General features: G+C 37.7%; 1 protein-coding gene across 5 annotated transcripts in view; it reads left to right on the forward strand.

Annotated features, from left to right (window-relative positions):
- The window catches only part of MAMDC2 (MAM domain containing 2), a 350,523-nt gene that overhangs the window by 44,085 nt on the left and 283,553 nt on the right, over window positions 1–22,885 (forward strand). For all 5 annotated transcript variants that reach the window (XM_019815750.2, XM_003995375.5, XM_045042700.1 and 2 more), the window contains exon 5: window positions 16,862–16,919. In XM_019815750.2, coding sequence (XP_019671309.1) covers window positions 16,862–16,919 — 58 coding nt within the window. The remainder of the gene's footprint in view (window positions 1–16,861; window positions 16,920–22,885) is intronic.

Consider the following 22,885-nt stretch of genomic DNA (forward strand, 5'->3'; position numbering starts at 1 on the left):
GAGAGAGAGAGAGAGAGGGAGAGACAAACAGACAGACAGCACAATCAGGGGAGGGACAGAGAGAGAGGGAGACACAGAATCCGAAGCAGACTCCAGGTTCCAAGCTGTCAGCACAGAGCCCATCATGGGACTTGAACCCATGAACCGTGAGATCATGACCTGAGCCTGAAGTCGGACCCTGAACTGACCGAGTCCCCCAGGCACCCCTCTTTTACCTTTTCTAGTGAATAAATTTCTAGTTCCTGCTGGAAGAGAGAAGGTGCAGTACCCAGCAGTGGAGAGTGACAGAGACCTGCGGCTCTAGCTGCTTCTCCAGCAACTCCAGCCCAATTGTCCTTTGCTGCTTCAGGACTTACTCAGCTTTCTGCTAAGTCACACACCACTTGTTTGTTCATCTTCTCCAAGCTTCCAAAACTTGTTTCTCATGTCCCTTTTCCTGTTCTTCATATCCTTGTGGGTTTATTTTTTTAAAGCCTCTTTCATATGATTTTAGTGGAGCTTTTTGGGAAGCAAAATGCAATGTGTACAGTTAATCTTAACTCTGAAGTTGTAAAGTTTCATCTGAAATGTCACCTCCTCCAAAGGACCCTCCCTTCCTACTGTCACCCCAGCCCCTACGACTTGGTAGATCCCTTGTGGGTGTCCATGGCACTGTGTGCTTCTTTTATCCTAACACTATACTCATCTTAGTTGCAATTAGTTGCATCCCTGTTTGTCTTTCTTGCTAAAGGGCAAGAGGTCTAAAGGTCTTTGCCTTTTCTTGCTAAAGGTCTTTGCCTCTAAAGGGCAAGACCATGACAGCTCCATCCCCCGTGCCTACCAGAGAGCTTGACCTATAGCAGCTGCATAGTAATCATTTCTTGAATGAATAGATTATTTCTGGTGTTGAACAGAAAATTCTTACAGAAGAGAGGTATTGCTCTTTCCTATCTTATTTGATTTAGGGCTTCAAGACTTGTAGAACCAAAAGTTCTCAGTTCTATTTTGGTAAATGCATTGGAAGACATAGTCTTTTAGAAAAATCAGTCCTTCTTAGTTGGAATTGCCAAATTACTTGTTTGTCTTATTTGATTATCAGCAAGGAAATAAATACATGAGTACCTTCAACTGTCCTTCACTAATTCCATATGTAATTCCTTCTTTCAGTTAATGTACACTAATTATAGGATATTCCATACCATAGGATGCTGTGGTGTTTTAGAGTCTGCTTTCTTTAATATTAAATATTCTTTTGCTTCTTACCAACTGTACAGCTGTGGAAGTTAAATGTCAACTTTAAAAGGCAATGAATAAGAATGAGTTTGCTCAATGGACCAAAGTAATGTGCTTCAACTTATAAAAGAAATGCTGTAATCATAATGTAAATTTAAACTTCCAGTTACCTCTTAACAAAAATCAGAATGTAGGTATAGTTTTGTTGTTAAGGGGACATTAGCTAGATGCATTTATTTTAATTTTTATATAACATTCATTATATTTTGATGGCACTTGACAGTCCTTTCTTTTTTTAAAAAATGTTTATTTATTTATTTTGAGAGAGAGAGAGAGAGAGAGAGAAGGCATGAGCACGGGGCTGGGGGGTAGGGGCAGAGAGAGAGAGAGAGAGAGAGAGAGAGAGAGAGAGAGAGAGAGAATCCCAAGCAGGCTCCCCACTGTAGCAAAGAGCCTGATGTTGGGCTCAATCCCACATATGGTGAGATCATGACCTGAGGGAGACCAAGAGTCAAACACTTAACTGACTGGGCCACCTGGGCACCCAACAGTCTGTTTCTTTTCTCACAACTCAACTGATAGCCAACCTACTTTATTTTGGACCAATATCAAGAAGACACAACACTTTTCCTCCTTAAACTGGCAGCAAACATCTCTGGAACATATTGGAAATCAGAAGGACTACAGTGTTTGGACAGCACTCATCACTCCTGGCCTTACCTAGAGAAAAGGACTCTGTGGATAACTCCTCCCACATACGTCACAGACTGAGATAAATTTTTAAAAATTATAATGTAGGGGGAAGTAAGGTTGAGACTAAAAGCACTATCAATGACTTAACTTTAAAAGTGAGGATTTATATACATTGAGGCTGGATTGAGCTTGTCTAGAAGTAGAGTTATTGTTTCTCTTGAAAGCTGGTTACATTTCTATCAGTGAGTTTCCAAGGAATTCACCCTGACCAGTAACAGCAGGGGTGAGAGGCAGGGAGGCCCAAAGACCACAGCCACCAACAGTGCTCTTTTGATCTCAGGTGGGCACAGTTGCGTGGCTAGGAGGTCTCTGGCACATACTCCTTTTACTACATGGGTAGAGACATTAAAGGCATAGCAAAGTAATGAGAGACACATTTCCTTCAAGGCACATAGGAAAAGTGGATAAGAACCTGAATATAATTAGTAAATTAAGATATTCTTTGCCCTCCCATCTTGTTCTCACGAATTCAAGTTCTCGGGAACTTATATGTAATTTGGAAGCTCTTCATGAGGCATGGAAAGCTAATTCACTGATTATCAGAAGGCCCTTAGATATGTGATGATCTATACAAAATCATTTTATGATTTGTCCGTTGCAACAGATAGTTGTAGCTGACTCATTCTAAGAAGTAAGGTTTTCCATGTATAATATTTGGACGGCATCTGTGACCAGTAAGCAAGCAACCAACCAGAAACCAAAACAACAGAACAAATGAAACAAACAACAACAAAAGCTGTATCAAGCAGATTCAATTTTGCAAATGAGATTTAGTATAAATATAGTTTTAAGATCTTTTTCTCAGAAGCCCTTAACTTAAATATGCATATTAACCATGCATGGTCCTGGGATAATGGTTCACAGGAGGAGCTAATTTTTTTTGACAGTGAAAGCCAACTCTGGCATAGAATATGCACTGGGTGAGAAGCATACGCATGGGAGCCTGTGTCAGTTTGAGGGCAGCCCAGAAGTACTGACTGTCTGCTGGAGGATGGAGAAGTATGAAAGGTAGACCTCTTACAAGGACAGCAGTTAACTACTGCATCCTGCCATTTTTACCAAATTTCATTGTATCCCGGTGCTAGTGATTAGTGTATATTGTCAAAATTTTATAATAAATGTGTCTTGTTTCCAGAAGTCATCCAAACACTATGTGATCCACATGACTGGAGAAGAAAGAAATTAATAGTGTTTTGGATCACTGGGTAGCTTTTTGGAGATAGTTGTTTTTCAGAAAAGGCGTGGTATGGAGAGATAGGAGACATGGTTCTACTTCTGGGCCTGCACTAAACCTGCTATATGACCTTGTGCTGGCTAATAAGCCTCTCTGGGTTCCAGTTGTTTCCATCTATAAAATGAAGAGATTGAACCAAATGATCTGTAAAGTCCTTTCCTGCTCTAAAATTTTATGGTTCTAAGGAGAAAGGCATCTGTAGTCTCATAAATGGACAAGTTAAATGAGGCCAAAAAGTAGTTCAGGCAGTTAAGTGCTCATTGTTGGCATAGAGCACTTATCCATATGTGTGTGGAGCGATTACTTCCCAGTAACCATAGTGAGCTTAGGCCGCAGCTTAAACTCTTTCAATTTATTTCTCTCACTGGGGCATTTAGCATCTGTAAAACCTTTGGCACTCTTCAGAAGAAAGGGACTGAATATGAATAGTAAGAGGTGTTATTTTGTTTTTTCCTTTTCTCAAACTCCAGGGCAAGGCATTTGCTTTTTTTTCCTACTCAGGCATTTATGTGGTGGCTTGTCTCTTGGTAAAATGCCACCCAGTTGGTGAACATTTTTCCAGAAGGAAAAAAAGTTTTAAAAAATGCCCTGTGATGAAGGTGATGAGGGTAACAACAAAGGAAATGTGAAGAGGACAATGATATTGTGGAATGAGCATACAATAGGAGTGAGACAGACCAGAATCCCATTCTTGATTCCTCATCTTACTCATTGGAGGACCTTTTGCTTCCCATGCAGTGTAATGTGGCCAGGCTGTGTGCTAATGGGATGATTTTCCTCCCTGCTCCCACCTCCCTCAAGCCCATGTGTTGGTCATATGACCCGTATGGCCAATCAGAAAGCATTCTAGGATTATAATTGAAGTTTTGGGCAAGATGCCCTAACATTTTCCAGGTAGCAAGTTACAGAGGGCATCTAGCTGTGGGGCGAGCATCTCTCTGTAAATGAAGCTAAGCAGAGGTGTGGAAAAAGACTGTTCTGATGGTATTCTTTTTATATGTGCTGGTATTTTCCTTCTTTTTTTTTTTCTTGAGTTTGAGCGAGGTTTCTATAACTTACAACTTTAAGTAATACAACTGATAGCAAATACTTATATGGTATGTATTATGTGTCAGGCACCATTCTGATGTTGCTAACTCATTTACTTCCTACAAAACTCATACGACTTGGTTCCATCTACATTATCTGCATTCTATGGTGGGAAAAACAAAAGCACAGAGAAGTCAAGTAACATGTTCAAACTTTCAGAGCAATCAAGTATGAGTCAGGATTTGGACTGAGATTGTCTAAGGCCAAAGCTCATGGTCTTAGCCACTCTTCTCTTCTGCCTCTTTGAATGCTAGGCCAACTAAGAGAACTCTGAACATGGAGATGTTATTTGCTCGATTTAGGCAAGGCCCAGGTCTTGAGCACCAAGCCATTTAAAGGAAATACTGGTGAAAGGTTCTTTATCTCTTGAAATTTCTAGATTCAATTTTTTCATTTTTCAAATAATATGGCTACTGGTTCCTAAGACATACCTTGGATTTGGTTTGGAAGTTTTCCCCTGTGAAGCAGAAACCTGCCTGAGCTCATCTCACTCACCTGAGATGCCTGGAATGGGTGGCTTGGCTGGTGCTGAATGGTAATGGCTTTTATAGTTGGTCAAATTTGCTGAAATGATTTCAGAGTCAACCTAAATGCTATTGCTCTTTGTGCTACTCCTGCATATAGGGTATCTGCCGTTACCTGACATACATTGAAACCAAACAGCTAAGTAGGTGGGAAACTTCTCCATTTGTTAATATTTGGGGGTATGGCTCAGGTCCTGACTTGGCTTGTGTGCCTTGGCACAGGAGTGTTTTAATGGTGGATAGCAATGACCTACTTTATTGCTATCCTTTCAGGGTAATTCATAAAATTTGATAAGAAAATTTATGTGAAAGCACCCGGTATAGTGCTTGTTAGATCCAAAGTTTTGGCATCATAGTGGATTCATGGCTAACTCAGACCATACCTGTCTGTATTGTATCTAACTTCATTAGAATAGCCATTCACACTACACCTACCAAATTAAAGTTCAAGTTTATTTGCATACCCAGGTGTGCTCAGTGAGACCCTCAAGATAAAATTATGAAGACAGCTTTATTCAATTTACTTATTTGGTCTCTAGTCCCCAGAAACAATCCCTTCCTTCTCTGTGCATGCATGCCATAGCTCCCATCAAGAGACAGAGGTCATTTTCCTGTCTTATGAATCTGGGCTGGCCTTGTGACTCATTTTGATCAATGGAATGTAGCAGAAGTGATGCTCTGGGACATCAGAGAGCAGACCTTATGAGACTGGTAGTTTCTACTTTCTGATTCTTGGCCTCTAGCCAACATGCTGTGAGAAGCCTAAGACACATGGAAGAGAACCAAGGCATCTGTTGACAGCTCCAACTAAGCTCCCAGACAACAGACAAAACCAACTGCCAGGCATGAGAATGAGCTATCTTGGATCTTTCCATCCATTCAAGTACCTGGATGACTGTAGGTCTCATTAACATCACATGGACCAAAACACTACACAGCTGAGCCCAGTCATCCCACAGAATAATCAGAGATAATAAAATAGTTGTTATTTTAAGCCACTAACTTATATGCCATAGTAGTAGATAACTGAAATAAGCTTCATGTCTCTAACTACCATGATTATATGGCTGCTTCTACCTTTATTTGGCCTACAGGTGAATTTGTGTCATTGCTAATCCATTGGGAATACAAGCAGTTCAAATTTTGGGATTGATGAGGTCATGAAACAAATGAGTGGCAAAGATTTTCAAAATGTTAATATTATGGAATTTATATTTAATCCTGACATTTCCTTTTATTCCACATAATGGTGAGACTGCATTACTAATATTTCTCTTTATAATATTGGAAATTTATGTGGTTGTCATAATGCTATAATTACTTGAAGTCTCCAATTACTTGGAGTCTCAGTGGATAGTACTATACTGTGCATCTTTGAGCCATAGAAGTGGTTTCATAGGAACAAGAATTTTACAGCATTATGGAAATCTTTGCTGCTATCTGTGTTTAATTTGATTCTATATTTAGCACTTTCATAGTTAAATTATTACCTTATAGATAAGGCTTACATTGCCCTTCAAAATGGCTTGCAAAAATTATTAGTCCTGAGGAAATTATGTTTGTTCCACATATCTGAATTCATCCTTTCAACATAATGAGTGGCTACTATGAATTAGGAACAATTAGGTATTAGGAATATAGAGACAAAAGACACCCATTCCTGAAGTAGCTCACTGTCTAATACATGAGACAGAAAAATAACCAATCAGTACTCATGTATCAGTAGGGAATACCCTTGGCTGAAAGTAACAGAAAACCTCACTAGTAGTAACTTGAATAATTAAGGAATTTGGTCATGAAATATAAGGGAGTTAAGACTGGAATGTCACCGGGGCACCTGGGTGGCTCAGTCGGTTAAGCATGGTCTCACAGTTTGTGGGATTGAGCCCCATGGTGGGCTGAGCATGGAGCCTGCTTGGGATTTTCTCTCTGCCTCTCCCCCACATGCATGCTCTCTCTGTCCCTCCCTCTCTCTCGAAAATAAATTAACTTAAAAGAAAAGACTGGTATAGCAGCTACATGATGTCATCAATGATGCAGGGCATTTTTGTCTTTCTTCTCTACAAGTTTTGCAGGAAGCTTTCATCCTCATAGTGTCAGGAGGGTTGCTGTGCCTCCCAACATCATCAATCTGTTCTAGAAAGGAAGAAATGGGAAAGTGAAGAGGTAAAGGGAAACCCCCTCAGAACCATCATTCTTCATCTACTAGATGGCCACCCTTGGCTACAAGAGTCTTCTAAGTAGAGAAAGACACACAAGAAGGGAGGCTGGAATAGTTGTTGAATAAGCCAACCTACACGTTGCAACATGCTAGGGTGAACAGAGGATGCAAGAGGAGAACATAACTCAGATTTGGAAGGTTAGAAAAGGCTTCCAGGTAGATGTGAAACCTAAGCTGAGTCATGAAGTTTGAGCTAGAGTCAGCCAGATCAACAGGAGAGAAGGGCACCCTAGACAGGGATTTAGGGCAGGGGATAATGGTACCTGTGATGGGCATGTCTTGGTTCATAGAGTACAAGTTTTCAGTGATAGCATCCAAAGTTGGAGAAAGATGTTGGGGACAAAGCAGGTAGGGCCTGAAAGCTATGTTAAAGAATTTGAACTTTGGGGCGCCAGGGTGGCTCGGTCGGTTAAGCGTCGGACTTTGGCTCGGGTCGTGATCTCACAGTCCGTGAGTTCGAGCCCCACGTCGGGCTCTGTGCTGACAGCTCAGAGCCTGGAGCCTGTTTCAGTTCTGTGTCTCCCTCTCTCTCTGCCCCTCTCCTGTTCATGCTCTGTCTCTCTCTCTCTGTCTCAAAAATAAATAAACATTAAAAAAAATTTAAAAAAAAAGATTTTGAACTTTATCATGAAGGCAAGAGTGAAAGGTTTTCAAGTATGGGGTAGAAATGTTCAGATTTGTGTTTAAAAAGCAGAAGGCAAATTGTAGGTGACTGGGACTGCAGTGAGAAGGCTATTGAACTAACCAAGGCAAAAGATGATAAGGTCCTGACCTCTAGTAATAGTGGTGTGGAGGAAAAGATTTCATATTTTAGATATATTAAGAGAGAGGAATAGACATTTACTTGGTAACTGATTAGTTATAAGGGTAGAGAAGACTCAAGGTTGATTCCCAGGCCTCTGGCTTAGGCACCTGGGGGTTAATGGGGCCATTCATTGAGGCAGTGAAGGTAAGAGGAAGAGAAAATACCAGATAGCAGGTGGATAGTTGACACTGGAGCATGAGCGAGGTCAGTGACCCAGATTCAGTTGCAAATATAAGTGTCCTAACTAGTTCCTCTGCCTCCAGTCTTGCCCCTTTCAATCCATTCAGCAGCTTGAATATTTCAAATAAAATGCAAAGAGAACCATGTTATTCCACTCTCTAATTAGTATCCTTGCAGTATCGCTTTTTCTTCTTGTGTCAATGAGCACATACTGTGTGTCTGGCACTGACCTAAGGGCTTTATATGCCTTATTTCATTTAATTCTCATTATTTGAGATAGACACTGCAGCTATCTCCATTAAAAAGGGGGCTCAGAGGGGCGCCTGGGTGGCGCAGTCGGTTAAGCGTCCGACTTCAGCCAGGTCACGATCTCGCGGTCCGTGAGTTCGAGCCCCGCGTCAGGCTCTGGGCTGATGGCTCAGAGCCTGGAGCCTGTTTCCGATTCTGTGTCTCCCTCTCTCTCTGACCCTCCCCCGTTCATGCTCTGTCTCTCTCTGTCCCAAAAATAAATAAACGTTGAAAAAAAAATAAAAAAAAGGGGGGGGGGGCTCAGAGAGGTAAAATAACTTCCCAAAATTTCCTTAGCCTAGGAAGCACCAGAGCTGGGTTTTAAAACTCAGGTCTGGTCTGTCTGACTGCAGAGTTTGTGTCCTTAACCACTATAGTACATTGCTTTTCATGCTTAATTGTGTAGAGTGCTCCATTTCCTTCAAAGTATTTCACATGCATTATCCACTCCTAACATTTATACAAGGTCATATGAGTCTGTATTTTCTTAATTGTATAAACAAGGAAATCAAAAGAATAATCAAAGATATTCAAAGAATAATAATCAAAGATAATCAAAGAATCCAATTTTCCATTAATTAATCAATCTGTCTAGTCTCTAAGTATTTATGGAAGAGATACTAATGGGGGTAAATAAGATGTAGAGGGTTTAAATGGCTTGCTCAAGACCCCAAGGCCACTTGATAGTCAAGAAGACACTAGAATCTCTGGGTTTATAAGTCTGTGTTCTTGACAGAAGGAGAGAACTGCTTCCAAACTGCTAGGAAACTTAGCAAGGGCTTGGCTTGGATCAGGAATAAAAGCAGATTCAAATTGTCTGCCATTTCATCTGTTCTTTCCATCTCTTACCCTCTAGCTTCTTTGAGATTGATTTGTAGGATGGACCTAGAGAGTATAATGCTAAGTGAAGTAAGTCAGAGAAGGACACATATGGTATGATTTCATTCATAGGTGGAATTTAAGAAACAAAACAAATGAATAAACAAAGAAAAAAGAGACTAACAAAAAAACCCAGCTCTTAAATACAAAGAACTAACGAGTGGTTGCCATAGGGGAGGTGGGTGGGAGGATGAGTGAAATAGATAAACAGGATTAAGAGCACACTTACCTTGATGAGCACTGAGTAATGTATGGAATCGTTGAATCATTATATTGGACACCTGAAACTAACATAACACTCTATGCTAATGATTTAAAAAAAGAGGGAGTAAACAAAGGTAGAAAAAGATAAGGGCCCCCTAAAATAGAAAATCCTTCAATGAGAGCAGAGGCAGTTATCCCCAGGACTAAGGCTCGCCAATGAGCCAGCTGTGTCACAGGTTGGGCGAAGAATCTCCTAAGACCAGAGCAGAACAGAAGTCTCCAAGAGAAATTTTCCCAAGAAGTAAAATTAACTGAACATATTGAGATGAGAATTACACAGCTGGGGAAGTTTGAGAGTAAATAAGTGATAGATTAAAAAGGGGGAGGGCAGCATTCAGCAGATGTGGAAGAACTATCAGATTTGCTCTGTGTGGCTTCATTCCTTAGGTAGATCCGAGATTAAAAAAGAATGATGATTTCTGTTAAGAATGAGACAGAACTTCCCAGAGTGGTTGTAACCTCCCCTTCCATCCTACCACATGGAGTCAAGTCGAATCCATTGCCATGGGCCTCTCCTCATCCTAAATAACAGATGCTGCTTCTACTGCTGCCGGAAATGGGATTAATTCCAAATTAATTCTCTGCTTTTTTGAGTCACTTACTCAGATTCAGACTCTTAGGTGGGACTGTCTGATTTGCTGAGTAGATAGATGTCACATGCCCTTGTTCTGGTTGCCGGGAAGCTGGGTAAAATATCTGCTTGTCCTCCAGACAAAACAGAAAAGAAGTGGTTGACCTTTAAATTTCTTCCAGGTTTAAGAAATTGTGATTCCCTGGGTTTTGGTATTTCATCTTGTCAGATTTACACATGTTACCATAGAGGTTGGTGTAGTTGTAGGCATTTTAACTAATATCATGGCTTTAATAAAAACTTCAATATCAGACTTCTTTTCCTTTTTCATCTTGCAGAACACCTTTAGCAGTTCTCTACCTTACAACCATTAAAGGTTGAAGAGGGCATGTGTGGCAAACTGTGGGTGGTGCCGGGTGAAAGCCAGCTGTCCACTTTCCAAACGTTCTTACAGCATGGCATTATATTGGTAAATTTATCAGCATCTGGTCTTCAGTTTTACATTTCCAGAAAGACAATTTTATCTGTGCTTCAGAATTTATCTGACTCATGAAGACTGACTTATGCTCATTAAACTCACAAGAAAAGCCATTATTCTAATTAGTTAATTTATAATGGGAAATAAAATGTTCAAGCATACCAGTCATTTCAGCCTTAACAAAAGGATTCTCTTGGAAAAAAAAAAAAAAGGATAGGAAGGCAACGTATAATCAGAGTGTTGTTCAGAGTGTGTGAGTTAGTTATAAGATTACAGTAATCAATGGCCTCAGATCCTGACTACCTGATTATAGTGGGACTCTTTCAGTTGTAAGTAAAAATCGCACACTTAAAATGACCTTGAGTCAAAAGGAGAGTTTATTATAGGAGTTTGAATTACCAGATGGAACTCTGGGAAAGTCCTTGGAAGAGTTGGGCTTCCAAGACTCCTGGAATTAGAACCAGGATTCTCTCCCTGTTGGCTTCCTTTTCTCCTTCTGAGGGGAGGTACTTTACATCCCATGGTTCTTATCACAGAAGAGGGACGGACTCTTTCCCATTCATCTCTAGTAAGAAATCCCATGGCAGAGCCCTGATGGAATCTGAACTAGGAGCTGATGTTTAGACCTATCAGCTGTGGGTAGTTATGGAGTGGTAGAGCAGGGACATGTGACACAAGGCTGGCTGGAGGTGATTCCAGACAATGAGCTGAAGTCACTGTTAGCTGTCATAATCAGACTGGAACACTGACATTGATGTATTGCAGCTCTGCTCCCAGAACCTTCCAGAGAGGTCTATTTATGAGCCAGGACACCTCTTCCTTGTGCCTAGAATACATGCCTCCCTTAGTTTCCTCATCTCTTGCTTTCTTGAGTTTCTCTGAAGACCATTTCTCTTCTAAGGGATTTATTCTTTCATTATATTATTTATTTGGCTATAGCCTTCAGCTGATATCGAAGAGGAAGATCTATGGTTTTATTTTCAAAAGACCATCTTGTTTCAAATTGGACAAAATATATCACTTCAAGATTGTTGCCCTGTTTTTCAGATTGAAATGCTTGGGGGAGGTGAGTGATCACAAAGAGTTTATAGCTGACTGACTGAAATTCATCATTCACTATTATAAAAGTTTCCATTTTGTTGAGCCACATTGCATTTTCAAAAAGATAACTGAATATTTTAACCCTCCACCTTTATTTACTTTGAGTTTTGTAGTAAATCTCTATCTTTTTATATTCTAATTTTATTTTAATTGCTTTATTCATTTAATTCATATTTCTCAGTGCCTACCTTGTATCAGACTCTGTGCTGGGAGGTGATAATAAAGAAAGAGAGAAGGACCTGAGCTTGGTGGAATGGGTTTCTGCCCATTAAGTGCTTTAAGTGGGTTGAGAGATGCGCAAAGCTGCTTTGCGAGGTTGGCCTGCCCAAAGCATCACTCTATTTGACTGATTATTGTATCATTTGAGTTGTAACTTTGGATGAGGATGGGGTAGAGAAATAAGTTCACCATCATCTATTAACACTTAAACATTTTAAGATTATGTAATATTTCCATTTAAATACTCTTCAGACATCCATCTACTTATTTCCTAGTTATAATGTAAGTTGATATCTTTGCCATGTTTGCTTCTTATTTTTTTAAAAAAGACCATTTATCATGACTTATAGATTCACCATATATTCACAATATATTCACCATATTGATGGTGAAAATTCTTATTTTTTTAAAAAAGACCATTTATCATGACTTATAGATTCACCATATATTCACAATATATTCACCATGTTGATGGACACTAGCTTCCAGTTTTACACTGTTACAAATAAGGCTGCATTGAATATTATGTATGTCTTCTTGAGTATATGCGCAAGGATTTCTTAATACTTAGAAATATAATTGCTAGTTAAGATATATGCACCTTCATTTCTGTAAGATATTGCCACTAGTAATGTATGAACATGCTCATACTTTCATATCCTTACAAACAGTGTAGAGATTTTTAATTTTTACCAAATGGATATTAAATGGTAACTTACTGTTTTACTTTGCATTTCACTGCTGAATTTAAGACTGAATATTAAGCCTGAATTTGTTTTCAAATATTAATAGCCATTTTGTTTTCTTCTACTGTGAAGAATGTCTTAGTCCATTTTTCTATAGGATACTGTCTTTTATTGATTTCTAAGATTTTTTTTTATTTATTCTGGATATTGATATTATTTGAGTTAACTTTTCAATAAATATCTTCTTGTCTATGAATTCTCTTGTAACACTGTTTATGGTGTCTTTTGAGTGATAGAAAATTCAAATCATAATTTAATCAAGAATTATATATAAAATGTCAGATTGTAAACCTTTTAGAAATTATACATACACACATATGTATATGTAACATATATTGAATAGTCACCTATAAATAAAGGGGTTGTTTTATGTCCTTCAGCAGATTTAAAAATTTTTGTCATAAATGTCTTTTAAATCTGTTAGATGCATTCCTATAGGAAAATTAGAGATTTTATTGCAGTTATAAATGAGATATTTCGACTTTAATTATGCTTTCTAATTCCTTGTTGTTGGTGTATGGGTATGCTATTTTTGTATATTGATCTTGTATCCAACAACCTCCCTGAAACTTGCCTGTTGTTATGATTTGTAGAGTCTCTTGGATTTTTAAAATGTAGATAATCTTATATGTGGAAAATAAGAATTTTGTTTCTTTTATTCCAGTTATTATACTCACACTTCTTTTCCTTGCTTTACTGCGTTTTCTAGAATCTCCAATTCATAGAATAGAATCCAGAATTTGTGCCTATTTGGGAATGTTTATAGAAAAGGTTTTCATCGGCTTAGTCTTTATTTTGATTTACTGTTTTCTTCTCATAGTGATGTTGCACTACTCTGTTTATCATATGTTGAATTTTCCTGGAAGAGCAGCAATCGGGTAATTCTAAGGAGGAGTGAGAAGTCTGGGCAGTTTTATTAATCTCTTAGTTCAAGAGTGCCCTCTACTGTTGGAATAGTGAAGTGATCTATATTTTATTGAAGCCATCTTTTTTGAAAGTGGTGATTCTAGGACCTTTCATTTCTGAGCTTGAATTCTTGTTTTTCTTTACCTTGCTAGTTGCTTCCCAATTTCCCAGAGGCAGGTCCTTCCCAAGACTGCCACTGTGGTCTTAAATACTTTCCAAGCCTCTTTCTTGGAAAGCCAATCTTCAGATCCTCTAGTCACAGACTTGTTCTCAGTATTTCCCATCAGTGAAGGATGCTTTCTTTTCTGGGGGTGATGTCTTCTGTGTTCCATCCCCATTAGGGACTTGCCACTCTCTCCTCTCTTCCATGTAATACCCACCTGATTTCGCTCCAGTATGGGCTTTGGATATGGCTCTACTGATTTTGGATTTTTCTCCCACATACACATGCGCTGAAGTTTGTAGTTTTCTCTAGCCACTGTTATGCACTAGGCATGGGTGATTGTGTGATTTTATTTGCTTTTGCAGATCGGGGTTGGGACACACTTGTTTGTATTCCTAGCAGGTTTCCGGGTAATGCAAATACTACTACTCTGGAAACCACACCATGAAAGCCCTGAAGAAACTGGTGGTTATCACCAGATTTTGGAGGATATATGTAGATATTTGGGTTTAAGGAAACAAAGGATCTAGGAAAGTGTAACAATCTTGTCCTGACTGTGGATTGGTCATTTTATCTTTGTGATTCTGTCATTTTTTGACTTACACATTCTGTATTGTTAGGTTTCTTAATTTAGGATCTTCCTGGTGTTTGTTCCTTTAATCAATACATAATGATCTTTATTACTAATAACTTTTGACTCAAAGTCGATTACATGTGATATTAATATAAGAATACTAACTTGCTTTTGGTTAATATTTTATGGATTACCTTTTTATATCCTGGATATACCTTTTTATATCCTTTTATTTTCAAACTTCCTTTGAAAATAATTTATTCTAGGTATAGACACATAGAGTTGTACTATATAATACAATATGATGTTTGGTTTAAGTCTAAGAAAATATTTTCACTGATGAGTTTAACCCTTTTACTTTCATTGTATTTACAAAGGCATTTAATTTTATTTTTATGATTTTAATTTGTCTTATAAGCAAAAATGATTTTAATTTCTTCCTTTTATTCTTTTCTTCTTATTAGTTTGGTCTTTAAAAAAATTACTTGCAACAGTATGGAGGTTCCTCAAAAAATTAAAAATTGAACTACCCTACAACCCAGCAATCACACTACTAAGTATTTATCCAAAGGATGCAAAAATGCTGACTCAAAAGGGCACATGCACCCCAATGTTTATACCAGCACTATCAACAATAGCCAAAGTATGGAAAGAGCCCAAATGTCCATTGACTGATAAATGGATATAGAAGATGTGTTATTATACACAATGAATATTACTCAGTGATCAAAAAGAATGAAATCTTGCCATTTGCAACACCATGGATGGAACTAGAGTGTATTATGCTAAGTGAAATAAGTCAGTCAGAGAAAGATAAATAGCATATGATTTCACTCATATGTGGAATTTAAAAAACAAAACAGATGAACATAGGAGAAGGTAAGGAAAAATAAGATAAAAATAGAGAAAGAGGCAAACCATAAGATACTTTTAAATACAGGGAACAAACTAAGGGTTGATGAAGGAGTGTTGGGTGGGAGGATGGGCAAAGTGGATAATAGTAAGGAGGGCACTTGTTGGGATGAGCACCGGGTGCTATATGTAAGTGATGAATCACTAAATTCTACTCCTGGAACCATTACTACACTATATGTTAACAAACTTAGATTTAAAAAAATAAAAAAATTTAAAAATTTACTTGCTAGTTTGAAAATTACATTTCTAGTATTTGTTCTTTTAACTGCCAGTATTCAAACTTGAGTGTGCGTCAGCATCAGTTAGAGGGCTTGTTAACACAGGCCACAGGGCCCTACCCCCAGCTTTCTAACTCAGCAGATTGGGGTTGGGACCCACTTGTTTGTATTCCTAGCAGGTTTCCGGGTAATGCTAATACTACTACTCTGGAAACCACACCATGAAAGCCCTGAAGGAACTGGTGGTTATCACCAAGTAAAATATTAGCACCTGTACCCAATAACCATTCTGAGTTTGACTTCCTTGTTATTTTGGAATTCTTTTACTTAACTGAATTCTCTTTCTCACCAGCATAGCCAAGCATTAAAATGTTTAAATTTCCTTGTGCCCAATATTTTTAGGTGTGCAATTCTCAGAAGAGTTTCTTTGACTGTCTAGTCCCATAATACTGCCAGAAACAGAAGTAGGGCTTTATTTATTTAATTTATTTTATTTTATTTAATTATATCTCATTGGAGAATAATTTTTGTCCCACGCTGAGTTCTAAACAGAGAAGCTTTCTTGCAAGTTTCCCTAAACTGGTGGCTGGAATTTCTTTGATTTCTTTTATTTGAGGTTACAGACTTTACAGACTCCTGGCTGTGAGCAGGACAGCCTTCTGTGCCTTCTGTGACCCCAAAGCCATGTCTCCGGCCCTTCATATGCAGCCCACACTCTACCTTCCAGTCTTGGCATATCATCTTACAGCTTGCCATTCTAGTGAGCATCGTCCTCATTTCGGGCACCTCAGGGTTTCCCCTTGGAGCTTGGCTGTGCTTGTAGACTTGGGGAAGGGAGGATATATTTATTCAGCATTGCTCTGTGTTTAATTGGGTGGAGGTTAGGGAAGCTATATAATCTCGGTCCACCTGGTTGTCTTCTATTATCTCCTTCAGCTGTCATCTAACAGCGACCATGGGGCATAGAGTCAAAAGGGTTTGAGACGCAGAAAGCAAATGGTAAAGAGAATCCCAAAAGTCTGGAATGCACCTAAGCTCAGGGACTTGGGCTTGGTAGCATACCATTAGTACAGGAGAGTAGTAAGTGGTACTGAATTGGAAGTAATTGAAGGAAGGGCATCCTATAGTGGTAGATAATGCTATAAACAAGGTCTGGGATAGTTGTAGGGTTTTTTTTTAATGTTTATTTTTGAGAGAGGGAGACAGAGAGAGAAAGAGCACCAGCGGAAGAGGGGCAGAGAGAGAGAGGGAGACAGAGACTCACAAGCAAGCTCCCTGCTGTCAGCACAAAGCCTGATGTGGGGCTGGAACCCACAAACCGCGAGTTCATGACCTGAGCCAAAGTCGGAAGCTCAACCAACTGAGCCACCCAGGTGCTCCAGTTGTAGGTTTTAACATTTTTATTAGGACCAATCCTCCTTGAAATGTTTTTATTTCATGTAAAGCAGATAGCACTAAACATCTTGAATATCATTCTTTTCGGGGTTGTTCTTTTCTCACATATTGACTTATCCCTCTTAGGTGTGCATTGACAACGTATGCTGAAGACTATGCTCCACCATATGATTATCAGCCATTTGTGAGTATAAGATGGCTGAAAAGCCCTATTCTAATATTTATTTATGTACTTAAAATGATTATTTCTAGTATAAATAGTCAAGCTTGGGAAGAAAGGACAAATTGCAGAAATTTATGATGTTTTATATTTATTTAGAGATATTAGCTATTTGTGGGAGTCAATGGAATGTTTTATGGCTATGATTTCTTTTTGGAAGTTTATAGATATCAAGAAGAAAATATTGCAGTGTCCAAAATATATTAGTTGTTTTCTTCCTCATCTTGTTTTATTGGCCCCTTCCCTGAATTCAATTTATGTGAAATAAAAACCTACCTTTCTATTCATTTGTATTGCATTGACACATAAAAATAAGTAGTTTAATTTAGCTCTGGGAGATGTGTATGTTGATAAAATATGTCCAGTTTATAACTTCAATATACTTGTACTTAAAAAATTATACAACAGAAACCAAACAAGGATGCCTCCTATTAGTCTTGTTATGAAAGTCTTGACTGGTACAATAGGTAGTATTTATTGAAAAAGAGAAAAAAGTCATCTTTATTTTCAGAGAGTATGATTATCTTCTTAGGAGAACTAAAATATTAAACTGAGGAGTAATTAGAATAAATAAGACCATCTAGTAAGGCAATTGAATACAAAATAAGTATATCAAAAAACAAGATCTTTCCTTCATATCAGCCCTAACTGCTTAGTAAACTATGAGAAAAAAAATGTACAAATTACTATAGCAACACAAATTTCAAATACTTTTGTGAAGAAAATTCTAGACCAAATAAAGATCAATAAAGAAAGTGTGGTTGCTGGGGCGCCTGGGTGGCGCAGTCGGTTAAGCGTCCGACTTCAGCCAGGTCACGATCTCGCGGTCCGTGAGTTCGAGCCCCGCGTCGGGTTCTGGGCTGATGGCTCAGAGCCTGGAGCCTGCTTCTGATTCTGTGTCTCCCTCTCTCTCTGACCCTCCCCCATTCATGCTCTGTCTCTCTCTGTCCCAAAAATAAAAATAAACGTTGAAAAAAAAATTTAATAAAAAAGAAAGTGTGGTTGGTAGTTTGTCTCCAAAGGTGGACTTTGCACAGGCCACTTCTCCAGGACAAGGTGAATGATACTCCACCTTCTGAATCTAAGCTGTCAGGTAACAGATTTGATCAATAGAACATGGCAAGTGACACTATGCCAGATCTGGACTAGACTGAAGAAGACTGCCTCCAACTCTTGGAGCTCGGTGTTACCATGTAAGAAATCGAGGTACTTTGCTGGAAGGAGGGGCCATGAGGAAGAACGCTAATGAGCTTGACTGATGAGTGAGGAAGCCATATTGGACATACAGCCCCATTGAGTCTGGACGGCAGCTCCAGATGCCATCTGACTGCAGCCCATGAAAGATTCCAAGAAGATAATAATAAATTGTTGTTTGAAGCCATTAAGTTTATTAAAAAAAAATACATCCAAAGATAAGTGAGACAGAAATCTTGAATACAAGGGAATAAGAACCATTTTAGGAGAGTGGAAAGCTAAGTTGATTATGAATTAAATTCATACATTTAATTATATTGAAAATCCCAATGGATTTTGTTTTCTGTTAGAACTGTAAGATTGTAAGAATTTTTTGAAAGAATAAAGAGATGAGAATAATCAAAAGTTTTTGAAACAGTGATATAGCCAATTTAGGGAAGTACAGGATTCATGATACTAACTTTATTATTTGTCGTATTCTTATTTATTTTTTCTCATTAAAAAAGAGCATTCAAACCATAAAAAAAAAAATATGATATCTATGGATTAATGCCTAATACATAAAGAACTTATACATATTGGAAGGAAAAATGTTGAGAACCTAGAAGAATGACTAACAGACATATATAGACAATTTACAAAGCAGGAAATATAAGCAACTAGCTAATAAATGTAGCTATTTGTGAATATATTATTTACAAATAATAAAAGATCTGAATTAAAAGAATAAAAATATTTGCTAATAAAATTGGCAATATTTTTAGAAATAATAATACTTAATGGGCTGAAGATGGGGTAAAATGGATACTTTTATCTGTTGCCAGGAAGTTGTTTTAATCTTACTGGAAAAGAATTTGGCAATATATATCAAGATACTATTTGATCTAATAATTTTCCTTCTAAGAAACTTCCTCAGATAAAAATAACTCAACTAGGGATAAAACTCATATCCAAGGATACTCATCACTGAATTATTTGTAATGACAAAACTTGGAAAGTACCTAATATTTTAGTATTAGGAGTATTACTAATTAAATATGTTATAATCATATGAGGAGATATTTTGCAGCCTATATAATGTCCATAGATGGTTCTTAGTGTCTTGATAAAACTTGATTTAAGGTTAAGAGAAACATTAACATACAAAATTGTACACATATTACAGTTTATTATATGGATATAGTGTATTCATATAAACACTATGTAAAAATATCGAGGAAAAAAAAACCCTGAAGGAACTGTCAAAATGCTAGTAAATTTGGACATTGGATGGTGAGATTCTAGGTGATTTCTTCATCTTTACACATTTTAGAATTTTCCAATGCAACAAGTATGGTGGCTTTTCTGATTAGAAAAACCACAAGGCAATAAATATATTATTTAAAAATGCAGTTCAGGTCCATTTCCTTATATACATGGGATCTGACTGCATCTCTAAACAAAAGGCAGTTGCAAGACACATAATTAAAAACTCACAAAATTCAAAGGACTAATTTCTCCATAGGCATAAATATTAAGAATGTGAGCTGTATTCTTAGGGTGCATAAATCTTTAGCCATTGTGTTGTATGTTTGTGCTTTTAATATTTCAGCATTATTTCTAATGTTTCTCACGTTGCTTGTGTCCACATTAACAGTGTGCCATGGCAGTTCCGTGGTTTTATTTAGAATTTTGTTCATTCACTTCTAAGTTCCATGCCAAAGTAATTGACGTGGAGGCATATTTTTAGCACTGCTCCCAGCACCCCCATTTAATGAATGCTTACCTTGTTACATTGTTATAGGATACAAAATTTTTTTTTAATTGTAATGACAGCAAATGGTTAAATAACAGTAAAATAATGACTGAACTCTGACATAGAAGTTACTGTGTATATAAACAAGTGTATGATTCATAAAATACTGACAAAAGAAAGAATATTTTTTCTTGCTAGAGTCTAAACCGTGTGGACCTAGCATAAACACAGTACACCATTCCCAGGCTATTGCCTTTGCAATTATGCAATTCCTGAAGAAATCTTAAAATATTTGGATTCATATTTCAAATTTTGTGCATGAATTGAGACTTAATTTTTATATTATCATTTTTTAATATTTGTTTAATTGATATTTGCATAAAGTGGGATAGCATTATAGGAGTTCTAAAGTGAAGCAAATTATCATCCTATAGCTCTAGGTATGAGTAAATTAACACAGAATATTAGGAAGCTATGAAATCATTTTTAAGGAGAAATGGAAGAGAATTGGAAGGTACTTCCTCAAAACTCCACCTTTTATGTTAGGTATTCATTATGGCTATTATGGCTCATCCCAATTTCAATGAAAGATACTTTCTCTTAAAAGCTTCCCCCTCCTTCTTCCAAAGAACCAAAATAGAGGAAAACTTACAGAGAAGTACATTAGAGGATTGGTCCAAGACTGGCTGTTTATGGGGTACATGAGCTTTTGGATAAAGGACAAGTGAGCCAAGTATAATGATGGAGAGTTTACTGAACACACTCAGAATGAGTAAGGAAAATTAGTCCAGGCAGAGAGAAAACTCAGGAAGTTGAAGGGTCAAAGGAATGAGAATGTTGAGAACAAAAACCAATCATGGCAGTAGTGAAGAAGTGAAAGAGCTGGAAGAATTGGAGGTAATGAGCAAAGGGGGATATACTGGAATTTATTGGAATTTCACATTGTACTTTCACATTGTTTTTAGATTTATCTTGAAAATGCTGATTTTAAAACGAACGGCAACATTTTTGTGAGCCTCCAAAATATGTAGAACAATTCTCAGGAATGACAGAGCCCAATATGTGGCCATGGGGCTGAGTTTCTATAATGGAATCCAAACCATTGACTTGAGAGGGTGAAAAAATGGTAAGCCAGAGTGTTGGCTAGATTCTAAATATGGGTGTTGGAAGTCAACCTACAGGACAGCAGGAAAGAAAGGTAGTGCCAATGACTAAGTCAAATGACCAAACCCTCAGTGGGAGCTCTTTGGAGGTTAACGGCTCCTCCCAGGCATGCAGCTGCCATTTGGGTGCATCTAGTTGGTCATTATCAAGTGTGAAGTACCATTTTGTTTTCCTAAATAGAGCTGCCTATTGAATTATCTTTCCAGGCATATGTGTATCTTGAACCCCCAAAATGTTGAATATCCCTGCCATGGTGCACAGTAGGTATAAAAAGAGACTGCATCTGTTTAGCATTATTCCCGACAACAGCAGGATTGACCTGTTCTACCACTGGGGCTTTATGCACTGGCACAGATATCTCATTGTTAAAATATTGACATTTCTGTGCTGATTAGAAATTTACTGTCACCTTGAATTCCCCACAACCTTGCCCTATGAGTAGCTCCAGCCCTTTCCCTAGACTCCCAGGACCCAGGACTGCATTATGGACCCTTTCCTGGACCCTAAGGACTTTGGCTGTCATGGGTTCCTTCTTCCATTAAAAATTTTAAACAATATATATTGTATAACTGCATTGGTATAAAGACAAATATAATCCAAGTTGGATCATATTCACTTTTGGTGGGGGGCAGGATTTAAAAGCTTATTAAAGAAATACATTTCTTACGCTGTATTTCTTATTGGCGTTTTGTAACGATTACGCATCTTTTCCCCCTTATACTGTCTTCATGCCTATTTATGACTATATTATTGTATTTTATGGCCATGTTATATGACCATGTTATTGTTAACCCTCTTGAAGTTATTACCAATGTACCAGTGGGTGTTATTACACAAAACTAAAGCATACAATACTTATTTTTTTTTCTGAGAAGTACTCTTGTACCCTATTTTAAACAAAACTTTGTGTATAATAGCTATCATCAGTTTCTACCCTAAAATGTTTATGAATATTAAATGGCCAGCAACATTTCCTGGCTTAGCTAAGAGTTTCTACCATTTAATACAGTTAGTTTTGCAAAATGGCATCTGCATTTTTTATTGTGGTAAAATATATGTAATATAAAATTTACTGTATGACCCTTGTTTAACGTAGAATTAGTGGCACTAAGTACCTTCACATTGTTACTAGATTCATCTTAAAAATTCTGATTTTAAAATAAATGACAACATTTTTGTGAGTCCCCAAAAGTACTGTGGGCTCTAGGTACTGGGCTTCTTGTGCTTCATGGTTGAGTGGGCCCAGCCTGGACCTTCTGGAAGTTTAATACTTGTCTTACCAGGGGCCTCTAGGACATGCTCAGTCTGAGTGACTGTATAGATTGATAAATACTCTGAGTATCATCCCAGATAAAAATGTACCTTGGCTAGCAGTCAGAGGTGGACAGCATCATTAAGAGCCCTCTGTTGTTCAGTTGGGATTATTCACATGCAAGAAACTCCCCAAAGGCTAGACTTGCCTTTAGTTTTCTGCCTCTCAGGAAGGGATGCCTACCAGGGCCCTTAAAAAGAAGAGGAGGGAAAGAATGATCTGCAGAAAATACCAAAAGCTGAGACAGAAAATGAATCTAGAACAGCTTGGGAGTGCTATAGGAAGCATCTGAAGGAAATTAGCTTTGGTTCTCACTTTTTTTTTAAAACCCTCTCTTTGTATTTTTGTTCCATTCTGTACTCACATGATCTTCATAATTTCGTTTCAGCATATAGTCCTTTTCTTTTTCTGGTTCTCTTTTAAAAACATATAGTGTGCAAAGTTGTACCATTGAATTGGCCACATTGAAAAATCATGTATAAGCCTTATACTCCAGAATGAAGTGTGATTTTTAACTAGGTAATG

The sequence above is a fragment of the Felis catus genome, chromosome D4 (assembly GCF_018350175.1).
Source record: "Felis catus isolate Fca126 chromosome D4, F.catus_Fca126_mat1.0, whole genome shotgun sequence".
In the NCBI taxonomy this organism is placed as follows: Eukaryota; Metazoa; Chordata; class Mammalia; order Carnivora; family Felidae; genus Felis; species Felis catus.